Here is a 17794-nt window from a genome sequence, read left to right on the forward strand (position 1 = left end):
AGATTTCTCATCCCCTTAAAAATTAAACCCTAATCAGATAGTTATTTGTGTATAATTATAATTACCTTTCAATTATTTAGAACGATAGTAATGCTATTATTAAACGAAACTAGTTTGTGTATTACATATTGATTAGTTTTGTTTGAAGCGTAAAGTTCGTTTAACATGTGGTGAAAAAAAAAAATAACGTAAAAGGTAATGCGTCAATGCCAGACAGAAATATACCTCACGATTGTCTCCAGACCCAAGTTTATGAGAGGGAATTATTAAGAGTAGTAAATAAGAGTTTAATTTACCTTGCTTACGTCTTTTGACTCGTATACCTACTCTAAGCGAGGATGACAACGGTTTCGGCGACTATATCGCCTTCTTCAGATCCTTGTCATGAACATCAAATAATGTTCATAATATCCATAAAAATTAAGATACATCAATGGTGTTCTTGGCAAGGATATGAAGGTGAAACACTCGCCGAAACGATGGTTATCCACGTTTGGAGGAGGTATAAGAGTAACAAGACAAAAGCACGATAAATTAACCTTTTATACTTGTTAAGTGACTCAAGACTCCACACAAAACTATAGTTCATAGTGCTAGGTAACATATATTTCATTATGGTATTTTTTTAAGTAATAGAATATAATATTGGCCTAGTATGAGTTGGGTTTCGGTATGTATTCGGAGTGGCCACGGAAGTCTACGTAAGGACCTCTAATAGTTTGGGACGGTTAAGTGATGGTTCAATATTTCTTTACTTACCCTACAAGGCTAAATTAATATTATCGTTGACAGTTTTTTGTAAAAACTAGATATTCCAATCTAATGTTAAAATTATATCTATATTTAGAATGAGAAATAAAACTCAGAGTTTGTGACAATATCACACGCTTTAAGTGCGTCCTTTAAATATACTTGTTATCATTAAAAAATGCCACTGCTAGAATTTAGTCTCTATAGAGTAAATGAATTCTTTAATATCTGAAATTAAATTGTTTTATACAATGAACATTCATATTAAACTCCATTAACGTTTAATTAAAATAAGACACGAGTAAGGATAGCATTCTTTCTTTATTTTCTTGTCATGTAAAAGTCAAGTTATGATAAATCTTTTTTTTACTCGTGAATAAATAAATAATATACTTTTAGATTCCATTAGTATTTTAATGCCATGCTACAAAGTATAAAATTTTTCCTAGTGAGTGAATCATAGAAAATATAATATTTTACGTTATAGCCTACTTAAACATCTTAGCAATGCCTTAGATTGAGTTGAAATGAAGTGGACATAAAACCTTTGTGAAATCAAAGGAATAGACCCAGGTGCTGGTCATAAAATACTCTAAAGCAATGACCATTTCCTGTAACAATTTACTGAAGCTGGCGGATCTTTTTACGCAAATTCACTTAGTTAAATTGCAACAAAATGGGTTTTATGAGAACTCATTTTTGTTAAATACACTAAAAGCACTTTGTCAATTTTCAAAACATAAAACATCCACTCTTCAACTGATAAATTTTACTTATAAAATTATGTAATAGTTTATACGGGGCTATATTTAAAAGTGTAGACATTTAAAGAATATGTATTCATGAACTTAAGCTACTCAGGCGATTTCTAAAAAACCTTTGGTTTATTTGGCTAAATTAGGCAATTCTAAGCAATTTTCTCTTTTTTCCTTTGACACTTTTGGGGCAAAACCCGTTTTCACCCCGAAGTTCGCGTTTGAATTTTGCCTTATTTAGACATATTTCTATGTTAGTTCCGAATATGTGGCTGTATTTAAGTGTTTTTAAGTTAGGCTAGCTTAGGAAGGTAACGTTAAGGTTATAAGGAACCGAATTGTTATTTATGTTATCACCAGACTGTTTTTGTACAATTAAAACACTGGGTAAGGCACTGCAAAATACTATTTAAAGTATGTTTTTTTAGATAGCATTTTGCAGTGTTTTCCCCAAAATATGTTTTCCCAAAAGTACCAGAGGAAAAAAGTGCTTAGAATTGAACAATTTATGTAAATAAAGAAATATTTGGAAAAAAAACCCATAAGTAGTTTTAGTTCATAATTAACAAAGAATACTGTACAATATTACTACTACAAATTGTACTGATAATAGCCAGTTTTCTTTTTTATACAAAACTTTGAGGAAGGTTAACAATGCAGGTGAGCATGCTACTATACAATATTGAAAATGTCCTAAATTAAACAATAAACTTAGCATAAAGAATATACATTTGAAATTAAAACCTTTATAAAAATATATTAATACATCACTAAAGGTGGAATAGCTTCATTAGGCATTTTATTAACTGTAACTTGATAACAGGAAAGTGTTGAAAAAGTAAGTTAGATGCTTCAAGGGAGTGAATAATCAATTTATTTGCAACCCTTCTTCCCTTAGTTGTCCGCCACTTCGCAGTGTCATAGCCTTCGTCATAAAACTTCCTATTGGCTTTGCTAAAATATAATAGAAATAGGTATAGTGTATACTACCATACCATATTAAAATATTTCTTTATTTGTACTATGGGGGAAAATAACACACTATCTCATTAATAGTTTTCTTGTTAACTATTACATTTACACGTATATTAATAAACATTTATTATTAAAAAGTAAATGACTAAAATATAGAGAGAATAATATTAAGTCAACCTTGTTTTGTAACAAAATACTTTATTGTTTCGTTTTATTATTTTAAAAGACTTAGTAGTGTATTAATTTTGATTCTTGTGATTAACTCTTCATAAAAAAAAATGTTTACCCTTCTTAACAAAAAACTAATTCTGTTAAAATGAAGAATATAAAGTATTTAACAATGTATCTAACTGAAATACTTAGACTTCAATTTACTTCAAATCATTTGGTGGAAATTACGTCTTGACGAAGGCTTAAGAAAGAGCTTAAAACTCCCAGTAAAACGTAAAACCTATCATTATATTTAACAACTGACCAAAAATAGGTTATAGACGATACAATATTATTATTTGCCTGGTTAACCGGTACAGAAAAGAAACTTTATCTCCACACTATAGTACTAGTTGCTGAACCCAGTCATAGAAAAATATCCCTTAACATTCCACTCTCAACTCTGTCTTTATCACATACCAAAGGTAAAATTAGATTAATACTGAGACGAAAAATGTCACATGGTGTCAACATTTGACAGTATATACTTAGGTGTTTTTAAAAAAATTTTAGAAATGTGTTTTTTTAATTATGTACTGTAGAATGTTTTTCTGTAGCCTATATTTTAATACCTAAAAACCTTGATAGGGGAAAATCTTTTGGTCCTGAAAATTGAATATCGATCTATAATTTGAATTCTTTGTAACATATTAAACTATATAGCAATGTATTGAACACGGGAAAAGGCTGTATAAATGATATTTTTGTTTTCATTTTACAGTTTGATGAGCTTTTAACTAGTCGGTCGATCTTAAGCAACGGCTGAAAAATTATTAAACAAACTTTAAATTAGAAATAATACAAAATAGTAGAAAATATGTGCCAAACATTGCGTATACTTAAGGCTAGATTTAAAGTAATTTAAAAATTTTGTAAACTGTAATGTTACATGAACTCTTGTGTTCATCACCTTTTTTTAGATTAAATCCATAACTTCAGAGGTTTGACAGCTGTCCCTTAATTTTAGGATAAGATTAAAATGATAATCACCACCTCTGATGGCTCCAGCTGTTTCTGACAGCGCCTTACTCACAGACAAGGGTGGTGCCGTATCAATCACAATCTGTTACACTTTGACCTCATTCTGACGTGTAAAATGTTACTTCACTCCAACATTTAAAAACATCAATCACAAATCTTCAAACAGTCCTTAATTATATCTTATAAGTAACCATAGTTTATTAATTATGGATAGAACAGATTACAATAGAAATGACAATGTGGATTCTAACAGTGTGTTTTGCATTCATCGTAAAGAACGAGAAAGAAATATAGACTTTCAATGAACTCAAAATTAGCAGAGATTATCCAATCAAAAGAGAGGTGTTCCAATTATTTCGGAAATAAAATATAGAAAATAGTCTTAATTTACTGCTTTAAAAAAATTATTATCGAATATAACAATAATCTATAGATTTTAAAGTCAAGGCCTAGCAGCTAGATCGTGCCCAGTTGGCCTGGGTTGGATTTCGTACATATAAGCAGTGCTGTGTTGTACAACAGACAATAGAACACCAATATGAATGTCCTATTCTCTGTAGTTTTACGTAGTATGTCAATATATTTTTTCGATGTCTTTATGTTATGATTTCGTCTAACACGGCCTATAGCCATGGATTACTAGCAGCTGGGGCATGAAGTCATACCTGTAGGAAATGATGGAGGGAATGAATTTGACAACACGATGTCTTTGTCTACCTCACGTGATCGTATTGGAAAAAGAACCTATAGACTGGTAGAGTCATAAATGTATAAACTTGTTAAAAATAATATTTTTTCCTGTATTGTGTGTATAAGAGGTGGTATAATTACCTGTCAATTCGATATTTATATTTGTCAATGTTTTAATGAATTACAAACCAACCATGGATATGAGAATCGTCCAAGGTCAAGCCACACCCACAACCACGCTAACATGGTATACAACCGATTCCAACAGGAGCTAACCTAATAAAAGTCAATAGTTGAGTGCATTGTACCATGGCACAGTACTGTGCCATCAGCGGCAGTAGGAGTTAAACGGTATTTAACTATTTACCATACATGACTTAGGGTAATAAGAACGTTCATATAAAACTGATGAATATATTTAATAGGTGCATATTAAACATATAATTGTCAATAAACATTGGGAGCATTTATTGGAGTGTTCACCAGTTATACGCTGTCTTCGTCCTCGTTCACATCGGAATGTAATATAGCGCTCAAGACACGTCATTAGAGTCCAGCCTGATTCACGGGAATTTTAATAACAATTCCATCATGTCTCCCCGACAGAGGACCTTGGCATTATCGGAAACGAGAAAGAAATCTTTAATTTACCTTGAAATTAAACTTCGGTAAAATTTATGAATTATTTTTACTTTTAAATTGTTAGTAGACATTAGATAAGGGTTTTTAATCATGGTTGCATATGAGACGTACTTTTTCATCTAGTAAGAATCTAAAGGGTTTCCTTTCACTGTGAAACCCACAACAGTTCCTTTATAAAAGAACATTACATGAGATAAGCCTACGATAGTTAGCTTTTCCGCTTATTACGTAAAGATTCTGAAGTCTTGCAAACCCACTTTTAACCATCTATCAAACAAGAAAACTGCAAATCGAAGAGTTTTCTTATTAATTATTAAAATAATACGCACACTTTTATTAACCAATTATTACTATCACACATTTCCATGCTATCAAAGACATACGCCGACACACCTATTTTAATGTCCACCAATCCATTTAATTGTTTCAATGAAATTGTCCCTAACATCTGATATTTCTGCTAGCATAGGCAGTCTAGACTAAAATGTATTTAACGTTAATGTTACACGAACAAAATATTTCAAGCTTTTAACACTTTAGCCCATACAAGTGACATAAATTACAATACAGTACTTATACACATTTACATTCAACACATAATAGGAGTAGCCTAATCCTGGTAAATATTAATGGTAAAGTCAATCGAGAAAGGTTTATTGGATACACAATTAAAATGTAGAAGGTATGATCAAGCAAGTCAGCTAAAAATGAGTAAAACAGCTTTGTGTGTTTATGGCAAGGCTCCAAGTTATAAAGTCTTGATTTGAAATGCATGACTTGGCCTAGATTTCTATATAAGACTGAGATGAGACTGATTCTGCTATTGGTAAAAAAAACATTTCTGATTCCTTATATTTATGCAACTGATTTAGGGAACAGATTAATAAAACAATTAATTCCTTTTCTTAATCTACCCCCTAACAAAACGTCTCCTAGAATTCCCGCACACAGTCTCAACTTTGGAATTATACTAATTGGTATAAAAAAATCCACAACAGTCACAAAAATAATAAATATTTTACTTTTATAAGAATATTCGTGAATATGGTTATAGGTAAAGTATACATCTTAATACAAATTTTAATGAATTTTATGCAATGCAATGTATAATATTGACTAATTTAAAAAGAATTTCAGACAAATCGAGTCCCATTTTGAACACTAGTTGAGACAGTGTTTTATTAACAATAAGACATGTAATGGCGAAGAATGCATAGAAAGTAATACCACATAATATAGCCATTAAACGTCCATATAACATCTCTGTCAGTTTATTGTGCTTCCCCTAATAACCATAAAGGAAATGTGTGCATTGTATACTTTATGAGCCATGATTACATTTTTACTACCCATAATACTATTGTGTTAAATTGAAGAAGAAAAGTGACGCATATCATACATGCTCAACTTCCCATTAAAACTACCACAGAAAACTAGATTTCAATAAACTAAAGTTTTCTTTCCACTCTTTATTAAATACATACAAAAATACTTTATTACTACTCTTAGAAATTTTTCAAGGTCAATTATACTCACAAAGCCTAAACTATTGAAAAATATCTTAATTAGTTATCTGCTGTCAGTCTAGATGTATTGGGCGACACACCTATTTATGTATGTTATTATGGAATACATATTCTATAATCTTTACAAACCTTAAACCAATTATATTAACTTCTTCAAATTATATTTTTATTACCACCCTAATATAACTATTGCATTTCCACTTAATGTTAATTCCTAACACTGTTAAGACGCAATGTTATGCCTCAGCAATGATCAAATTCAGTTAAACGGACGATATAAATGCATCCTACGCTCCCAGAGAAAATTTCACTATCCAGAACTAATTAGTCTGGCCTTGAATTATCTTGAACTAAAGCTACCACGGACAATCCAAATATTAATATTGAAGATTAAATACTAGTAGGCTGACATGACTTGTTACTTTGTTAATAATGGCTCAATTGATTTTTTTTACTTTAAGGATTAAGGGGTTTGTCGGAGACAGTTTTTACTAAATGCCTTTAAAACCAGGGCCCAGAGGATGACGTTTCTATGTTTCAAGCAATAATAACACTTGGATTAGTATATAATATAAATAAGAATTATTATTAAAGGATTATTAAAACAATAAACTAAGTAAACCAATACAACCAAAAGCCAAAGAAAAGACGAACCATTTCGCCTTCCGAAACATAATTCTTAATGTTTTGGATGGCGTAGACCTAAGCATCAAAGTGCAATGTATGATTCAATCGAGATAAAGAAGTCAAGGAAAGATTAAAATCGCTCTAATGAAATGTGTTAGGATTTATAAACACCCTAGTATCTTCCACACGTTTCAAGCTCCAGATTTGTTTTGTTTTAGCGAATTTACCATATAAGGGAATAAGCTAATACCGTAAGTCTCATGGTAAGACCTGGACTTGGGACCGATTTACTTTACCAATTTAGATTAATGATTTACGTGTGTTATTGGTGATGAATGATTTACGTTAACCAATAACCAATTAGGTTATTGGTTTTATCATTCCGATACCATTGACTATGTATACTGATAGAGGTTCAGGAAAGGAGCATTTTGAGCATTTGTGACTTGTTTTCCTGATTACATTTTTTTTTATTTACTTAAAAATCAAGTACAACATAAGGTTCTATTAAAAATCGTTGAATACATTGTTACAGGATTTTGAAATTGAGGATTTGTTAAGTCACTTGGTACATTATACTGGACTTCGTGATCAAGTACAATTTCATCGTCCAAAAGAACAGCACTCATCCGATTAATACCCCGTCGTCAAAATGAAAGATTAAGTAGAATAAATTAACAGAAAACATTCTAAAAACACAGAAAACTTCTCGTATACAAGACAAAGAGCTCAATTTTTAAGGATTATTAAATCAGTTCGTTGGTTGGTGTAACTTTTACAATGTTTAGGTGGCCAATGTTACAATACAATACCCAAAAATGTTGTACCGTCAAAACAAACAGTCTGTTTGAGCCGATATTGGCAAACGAGAGATTATCTGTTGACAGCCAGTTAGGTTGTAACTAATTGTCAGAATAATCAGTCACTATTCAAAGCTCGGCTTTTTTAGTTTTTTATCTGCTTTTTTCTGCAGTTTTACAATTCTACTATTTGTATGTGTTATTCAACATGTGGTATTTCAAACATAGCGTACACCATTTGTGAAACTGTTAGTAGAATAACTACACATTAAACACCACCCTACCAGGTAATTCATTCTTTGTTATTTACATTACATTATTAAGAATAAAATCTAATCCGTCAAATAAAACTACCCTAATTCGTATTGAAAATCATTTAAAAAAATATATACGTTCAATAGTTACCCGTTATAATCTTTACCCATTACGAATGATATACCTAAAAAAACTTAAAGATAATTCGTACAAAGGGAGCCATTTGGATACGTATTTGATTTTGACAATGATTCATGTAGGTAGTTAGGTTACTTTTAAATCTACTGAAACTCATGTTTATTTAATTAAAATTATGAAAATACTATTATCATTCATCCACTGAAATATTTTTACAAGAACAATCACAAACATTGTTTACTCACAACATAAAATAAAAAAAAAATCTAATATGGTTTCCGTTCATGTTGGTTTTTATACCCATACATGAATTTATAGAGATAGTGTGTGTGTCTCTGGGGATATCAAAACGAAAAGTTAATCGGTCCCGGGTCTAGGTATTACCATAAGACTCACGGTAACACGATATTCCCTATATGGAAATCCACTAATATCAAACAACGTTGGATAGTTTTTTTTTAAATAATTTGTTGAAAGAAGATATTCAAGATAACCATGGACTTGTAGTGATGTGTGGCTGCACTGTTGACCGCACTAGGAACCTTAAAGGACAAATGGGTCTTAGCAGTAAACTTGGTTTAACTACCATCCTATGTCACTTAACATGGAGAATATAAGGCAAAAATAATGGCGATGAGAAAACAACGAAACGAATATCTACTAGTTAATAAAAAAGGACAAAGAAACACAAAATACAAAAAACGGGGTTTTAATGTTCCATTGTATTGGCCTATACAATTTGGAGACGATTTCACCTTATGTATTTATGGTAAGTTAGGCATATATTTTACAGCTTACACTATTAGTCCAAACAACTTAACAGTCACATGTCAATGAGGTAGAGAGGTGTTTCGTTTTTTTTTTCGCTATATACTCCAGTGATATTTTAAATGAAGGGGCCAAAGCCCATTGATAAACCGGGGACGCTGCTTGGCTAGTAACTCTTAAAATCCCATTTCCTTATTTCTTATTACATTACCTCTCTACTATATCGAGACAACTAGCCACATCACTAGTCATGTTTCTAAATGGTGACAGATTTCAGAGCTTAATTAAATCAGTGTAGTATGTCAATGAAGCTCAAGATAATTATATTCTCTGCCACCGTACCGTACCAGTAAATCTTGTCAGCGTACCACGCCTCGGTTAAATGAATTTATCTGTCAAACAATTAAAACCCACATATGGACTTCTAATTTTTCGTCATATATATTTTGCATCAATTAGCTAGTGATAAAATGCCGTACATCTGAAAACTTTGAATTAAGTATCTAATTGTCAACGCCTACAGTGATTTTGTTTTATGTTTTAATATTTTAAGAAGTTTGTATTTTAGATATCCAGATTAAATATATATAAACAAATATATAACACTGTGATCTAAAGTTGCACGTGACAGTGTTGTGGAGTTTTCATTGTATTTTATATTTCTTTGGATGAGTTTTATTAAAACAATTGGTAACATATTCAAGGGTCTTCACTCTTCACCCGTGGTTGATGAACCTTTGATAAGGTCCTGTAATGACGGCGACAGTTAATTAAAACACTGTAATTGTCACCAAACACGAAATCGTCAGGGATTGTATTTTGGGACAGCGATTAATTAGTCATTACAAATTAGTTCGTCGAAAGAATATTGTGTCTAAAGGTTTATTAGAATTTAATACTATAACAAACCCTTTATTTATATTGTTTTTAACATTAACGTGTTGATAGAAATACTATTTCATGATAATAAGTGGAAAGGCTGACACGAAGTTAGTGTAAAAAAATGTATGTGTTAAACTACTAATTATCAGTGACAAAATGGCGGCAATATTAGGTTTCCATACCCTCACATAACAGAGTGAATACGATTTTCAAAATATTTGTCTTTGCTTAAAGAAAATGACCATAAGAGCACTAAAATTTGTTCATTTTAGAACCAATTGTAATTCTCAAAATCCTCAACAAATCTCCAAAAAGAATAGTAGATACAATATTACGTAAAATATAGTACGTTTGTATAAACATCTGCCAACAAGAAGTTCAAATTTAGATATTCCAGAAAAATTCAATAACCTTTACTTACTTTTTTCTGTTTCACTGGAAATTAGAGAGTGTGAAATCTTGATAAACACCTGAAATGATGTATTAAAACCTTCTGACTTTTTTCTTTATTTTAAAAATTCTGTTGTGAAACGCACAACGGCTAAACTTTCATTTCCTGTAAAATTACACATACTTGCTTAAATAATATGGCAATTATAGCTGTATTAAAGGTAATGTTTTAATGAGTTTAATTGAAATTTTCTGAATTCGCGTGAAATTTGGTACAAGAATATTTAGGAGTTATCAAGATTAACAATCTTATAAACGTTTTGTGGTAAAAGCTTAAAATATGTGTTTATTTTTCGTAGTAGAGAAAAATTAAATCTCGTTTACGTTGTTAGCTCTAAAGTGCATTCAACTCAAGAACGTTTGAAATAAAATAGAAGGAATTTTAAAATTATAATAATATTCCTAAGAATTTCTACACAGTAGAGAAAAATATAGTTATTTATATGATGAAGAGTTCTCCACATAAATGGAGTTGCGCGCGTGGCCAGGTGAAACTTTCCATCAGATGGACTATTATCATTACTCCCTGAAATAAACAGTTAACGGATAATACTATCTACGTTTGTAAACTTGTTATTTACGCTTTTTTTATTTACATTTCTTTTAAATGTCTCGATTTTCTATAGCTATTTACCTCTTTTCGACTAAATTAAATCATAATTATTGCATTTTAACTACACTGCTATTTGTATACATTTTAACCAAAATTTGCTTCCTTTTTGTGCGTAGTAAAAACGCGTATTACTTTGGTTGATATTACGAACATAGCTGTCCATATTACTTTAGTAGTGGAATTTGCTACAACTTCACCATATGCATTTTCTTAATATGGATTTTTCAATACAGTACTCAAAACAGAAATTTATGTATTGACGTCGTCAAACCGTCACATAAAACCTCTGATGCTTTGCAGCTTTTATGGCTTGCACCTGGTATATTTGGGAGCGAGGACTTTTCCTTTTTTAAAGCTTAACTAATAAGAAATATTATGTTATATTTATTTTCGATGCAATTACTTTTACAACAAGTTATACTGTAGTACCTGGGGACCGAGCTTTGCTCGGGAAATCATTAGTACCTATTTACTCTGAGAGAAATATTTGTTCAATGTCATCTATCAAAAACATAATTGTTTATCAGTCTGTTATAGTAGTAATATTGTAGTTGACTTTGTTTTTTAAGCAAAATTGATGATTCTCATGTAAATTAATATAGTAATTTATTCCATCTTTAAACAATAAAATATTGTGATTTATTTTTCAAAAAAATAAAAACATCCTAATTTGGCTACATTGTAGTTGAGTATAGACAACATGGCATGCTATAATATTGCAATTTGAGTTCTAAGGATTTCCACACAAGAACTGTAAGCATCTCAATAAATAGTTTTCTTAAACAAACAAAGAAAAATATCACAGTAGTTACAATTAATATTACAGACTGAGGCTGCATTTATTGTAAAAACATGAAAACTACAAATTGTTTATACGATTGTTTTTTATAGACTAAAACAAATAACATAACAAACACATAAGAATTCAAATTAGTCAGTTTTAAACCAATTTTAAACTATAAAAATGTAATGGTGATAAGCATTCAACTGTGGTAAAATAGGATATAATACAATTACATATTTTACCTCTGCTCTAGATTCTAATTTGACTATATTCTTCAGATTATCGACAATTAAGTCAACAAACTATTTAATCCAAACTAAATAATTTCAAGTAAGGTAAGCTAGTTATTATGGTACAAATTTAAATATTAATTACATAGACCAAAATGAACTAACATTTTCAATATTGTTCATCTGAATATTTCCATCCAAACAACGTTTTTAGTTAATTTTCTGTCTCTAGATGGCAAAACAACTTTTAAAGAGTTTCTTGTTCGTACTCTGGAGAAAGCTACATAGAGCATCCCATGCATGAATACGGGGTTGTTTAACACAACACCAACAGACTGAAAGGTTTGGCCTTGAGACTTATGGATGGTCATAGCAAAAGCTGGTCGAACTGGAAACTGATGTCTTTGCAGCGAACATCCGAGTTGACACTTGCTCGAATCAAGAGTGACTCTTGGAATGTGTACATCTCGACCAGAATGACTGCCAGTAATTATTTTAGCCTTAATAATGTTCGGACACAACTCCGTGACAATCAGTCTTGTGCCATTGCATAAACCCTCCGTCACGTCTAGGTTTCTGAGTAACATTATAACGACGTTGTTTTTTAGTCGGAGTTCATGAGGTGGTAAATCTGATATTTCAATTGAGTTTAAAAACTCAGTTGGGAATTTGAGAGCTCCATCAGGTTAATCTTTTACTGAATCAAAACTTTTATAAATTGTTTCTTGTCCAGGGATAATTTGGATGATCTCGTTATTGATATTATCAACATCTCTATTTAAAGGTGCAAGGATGGCTCTATCTCTCATAGCATTGTAATCTCTGTTGGCTAGGCAATCGCCATATATTTGTTCAACAATATTTCCATTTGAAATAATGTCATCGGGAATATTTATTTCACAGTCATTGTTGGTGGGCAAATCTCCATTTCCAAGTTGAAGGAGATATCCAGCAAATGCACTTTCATCGAGATTGACTCTCATGTTTTGATGAAGAGAGAAGAGCTTGAAAAACTTCCAAATACTGCAACGTTTTACAGAAAGGTCGATCAGCTCAGATCGATTTGCTCTAGGCTGGACTGGAAGGCATTGGCGGAAGTCTCCTCCTAGGATCATAGTTTTTCCTCCAAAAGGCAAGTTTCTGTTTCCTAAGCTTCGCAGGAGTCCGTCAATACAACTTAGGCCATATTTTGGTAGCATTGGTGCTTCGTCCATCGTAAATACGTCTACTTCTGCCAGTTCTTGGGCCTTCTGAGTGCCTGGCTGAATTGATGATTTAGAATCGCTAGTCAATGGAACTTTTAGACCAAAAGTCCTATGGGTAGTACGTCCTTCAGGTAGCAAGATCGATGCAATGCCGGTATATGCCATGCATTTTACATTAAGATTTTTTCCAAGAATTAGATGGTAGAGGGTATTGTACACGTATGTCTTCCCTGTACCTCCTGGTCCATCGAGGAAAAAACACTCATCGGGTCTTCTATTGCTTCCATAACAGCATCAACAAAGTCTTTTTGTTCGTTATTCAAATTGCTATATTGTCTGCGACCAATGGCTTCTAATTCGCTGACATTGTGGGTTTCTTCATTTCCCTCGTCTTGAAAATTCTGAATGTCATCCATACCATAGTTTTCCACCCAAAATTGGAAGTTTCGGCCTGAAATAAATAATTATTTTGAGTTCACTTTTTACAAAATCATAAGCATTAAAACATGTAGTATAATTTATTTTAGTCTAATGCTTTCTCTTATTTTAATTTGTTATAATATTCATTGCATATTTTTTATTTTTATTTTGCTTCACACTTATATTTAATAAAATTTGAACAATCATACACTCTAATTTTACAATTATCATAAATGACATTAAAAAATATAAACGTTTCACAATGTTAATAAAGTTTATGGTCAAGTAATCTACTAATGAGTCACAGTAACAAATGCTAAATATTTAATTTAATAATAAGTTAGCATTTTCAATTCTGTACATAATTAGTATGGGTTAGTTTCTCATATTTTAGAACTTATGTGAAGCCTAAGTCTAGTGCGCTTCCAATGTTAGAATTGAAATTTAAGCCATAGAATCAGTTGATCAAAAGTAATTGTATGTTATTGTTATTGATACTATGAGAAAGAATTACCTTCAGTAGCTTCAGTATTCAGCTTATGGGCAATAATACGGTAAGCCTTCATGAGTGTTGTGATCATTTACTGCATGACTTATATTAGAAGATTCATTACAATAGGGAATGTAGTGAAATTGCACGTGAAATAATAGTTAAGTTGAAATAAATTTAGCAGAAATCTACTACCCAATAAATATAAAAGGAGGTGTATAAGTTAAAGCTAATTAAAGTTTATTCCATCCTCTCATTAATTTAACTACCGCACTCGACATTGACAGAAATTGGTTTTTCAGTTATAGTATAATATGCTCAATGGTATAATCTGAATGTTAATTTCCTTTGCTCTGTATACACACATTGTTATTTCCTTTTGGTCTTTGTAAACATATGCTACAAATAGCATGGGCAAGCTGAGGTGCCCGTGGGTACAGAACGTCATGTTATGTCTTAAAATGTAAACAAAATGACAACAATGGCGGAATGTTTTCTCATAAGGCCCATGTTAAATTTTCAAAAGTCCCTGCACTCATATTATGGCGAAAATAGATTTTTCCTGGCTATACCACTGGTCTAGAACTTATTTTTGGCACAGAACTTAGTTATTTAGATTTTGTTTAGATTACTTAGATTTTGTTAGGGCCGATTCCCAGATCGAGTGGACAAGTATTCAAACTTTACTCGTATTATATATAGGATAGTAAGGACTGTATTAGATCATCTTTGATCATTATTTTGAAATGACTTTTAAAGACATTAAAATAATTGAATATTGATATGGTATTATGTATGATATGTTGAAGTAATTCACTAAAGATTGATATTTAACTTTGGTAGACCAATAGACAACATTCATTGACCATCGGCATGGCTAATCTACTCGCTGACAGTTTAAGAGAAAGATATTACCATTTAAAATAAAATATAAATAAATATATTATACATTTTGAAGGGGTATCCACTCAAAATAAACTTAATTTAAGTTTTGTAATAAGTAATATTTATAAGTTGATTATTACCTTCTGTAGCTTCAGTATTTAGCTTGTAAGCTATGATTCTATATGCTCTGTTGTAAGAATCTTCTATAGGGGTTCCAGAAATCTCTGCTTCTCTAAGAAAATCTTCTGCCAACTCGTCCTTAAACATATCCCAGAGACGTTTAGGGTTTTCTGGTGATCCGAGAATCAAGATTTGACAAAAGAGTGTCCTCATGACACTCGGCATCTTTGACAAAGCGGATTCCCGCAGCCCATCAATCCATTGCTGGTCATCATATGTAAGGCCTTTTGCTAGGCATGCTTGTTTATAAGTGGAATAGGCAGTCCCATTTACAAATTTAAGGTCTTCAAAACTTTTGGCATCTTTGGTATGGAAGAGGAGCATTCTTAAGTGATAAAAGTTCAGGTTGGGCCACCAAGTTCACAGTGTGGATCCTTCCAATCGTTTTTGAGCTTCGCTGTCGTACCACCCATTCACTTGTTTTGCCTAACCATTTGTACTTTTCTGGCATCTGCCAGTAGAAGTAGTAGATTACTTCATTCCCATTCTCTTCTTCTATGTGAAGTTTAGAGTTGTGTTTAAAGTACGCCTCTAAGGTGGACCCTTTCAGGCCAGTGTCCGCTACATCTTCTTGTGTCTGTTCAATGTTTCCCACACGGTACTGACCTTCTAGATGGATGTCCAAACGTTGCACCGAATGGCTTTTCCTTTGGATTTCATTTCCAGCCAGCCTCCAACATGCTTCAGGGGGCGAAATATAACGTGCCTCAACAAATGTTTCTGCTTCATTATACATTATTCGGGCCACATTTTCAACAATTTTTACATTTGCGCAGTCATGCCATTTATAAATGTATTTATAGAGGTACTTAACGGCTCTAACACTACCAACATACTCGATATTTATGTGGCACATGTATTTCTTCAGTAAATAGCCATTGTATGGAGCAACATGTCTATTGTCCCGTGTAACTTTTTGTCCATCACTGTTTTTGCGGTACACCGCATGGACGTGAGAAAATTCTGGGTTATTTGGATCCAGTTGTGGGTCATACCGTCTCTTGTAATTCGGTTTTTTGTTGTCAACAATTGACGTAAACTCTTGATGAGCTTTGGGGAATCCAAAGCGGTATTTAGCTGATCCACCCTTATTCTCCATACATGACGCAGACGGATTAAGTTCGCCACATGGATTGTGAATCATCCATTTGAGGACCAACTCCCTTAGAACTGGGTCATCATTAGGAATTTCTGCCGAAATGAAAGTGTCTACTTCCTCTGGAGACCGGAGTTTGTCTTCATTTGCCATGATGACAAGAAGATGTAGGTGGGGTAATCCTCGTTTTTGAAATTCTATAGTGTAAACAAAAGCAGAAGACTTCCCAAAAATCTGTTTCTTACTGATATCTTCAACTATGCTGTCAAATTTCAATTTGGCTACCCTAGCCACAATGTCAGGTCTTTCTTGGGCGAACTGTTGTAGTTTAGAACCATCAGAGAGCTCAATACATGCAGCTTCTTTTAATTCTGGCCATGTTGGACTGCACGTTATTGTGATAAAAAAGTCTGGAGAGCCAAACCTTCGGACAATTGCCATAGCGTCTTCAAAGTGTTCAGTGAAATATCTCGTTGATCCGGGAAAAGATGATGGTAAAATCAGTTTTTCAGCAACTGTAGCATTTTTCTTTTCAGCCAATTCATTTAGAAAATGTGTTACTCCTGCATACTGATCAGCTTGAAGTTTCTTTTGGTTATATTTGATCCACTGAATACGATCACGTTCAACACGGATGTATGTGTCCACGACGTACTGTTGAAACAGTCTACCACCAAAGTGGAGAGCATTAAATCCAATCGACCTTAGATCTAATCCCTCTAGCAATGGTTCAGGAGGAAGAGCCTTGGCTTGTTCTGGACGAAAGGCTAACCTGTATTGAGCCAACTCCATCCTCGTCATGTGTGCACGGCTTGCATAAGGCGTTTTAAGAGGAAGCCCTACAGTAAACCCCCGCATACAATAACAATAATGACAGATTTTTTTGCGTGATTAGAATATTTTTTTAAATTTTCTGTTTGAACCAAACTCATACTTTTCTACAGTACATTAAATGTAATTTCAAATATGAATTAACCACAAAAAGAATGGTTCAACTTTTTAAAATTATTTAGCCTACTGTGGCAATGCGGTTTAGGTATAGTTACTCATACTCACATTTTCATCTGATTGATCTGGTAACATGCGCACTCCATTTGTGACCTGAAATTTAAATATTTGTCTTTTATGCTTGTTGAAAGGTAATTTTAATTGTATCTAAGTGTAAGCTATTTTTCAAAGATCGTAAAATTGGTGACTGATTACTTACCTACTTTATTAGTTATTGGTATTATTAATTTATCACAAAATAATATTTATAAACTAAATAAATTAATACTTTTGAATAATTTTACATTAATAATACGGTTGAGATGATAATAAAGACTCACATTTTGTTCAGATTGAACTTCTAAGACACATACACCAGACCCCTCAGGTCCTTCAGGATCAGGTTCTTTTGCAGCCTGAAAAAAAAAAAAATGTTTGATCAAAGAAAGAAAATT

The 17794-nt window shown here is 32.2% G+C and overlaps 1 protein-coding gene across 1 annotated transcript; it reads right to left on the reverse strand.

The window, feature by feature from the left end:
• Positions 1 to 15542: 15542 nt before the first annotated feature.
• On the reverse strand, positions 15543 to 17153 carry LOC128984112 (uncharacterized). The gene has a single exon (XM_054403396.1). It carries the CDS (start codon positions 17151 to 17153, stop codon positions 15543 to 15545), a length of 1611 nt encoding a protein of 536 aa, XP_054259371.1.
• Positions 17154 to 17794: the final 641 nt, after the last annotated feature.

This window comes from Macrosteles quadrilineatus, unplaced genomic scaffold, assembly GCF_028750875.1.
Source record: "Macrosteles quadrilineatus isolate MER2022 unplaced genomic scaffold, UCM_ALF_1.0 Scaffold_2__2_contigs__length_208266976, whole genome shotgun sequence".
Lineage (NCBI taxonomy): Eukaryota > Metazoa > Arthropoda > Insecta > Hemiptera > Cicadellidae > Macrosteles > Macrosteles quadrilineatus.

Bases quoted from the DNA above. Each gene is read 5' to 3' on its own strand.
- LOC128984112 (XM_054403396.1), bottom strand. From the start codon at position 17,153: ATGACGAGGATGGAGTTGGCTCAATACAGGTTAGCCTTTCGTCCAGAA.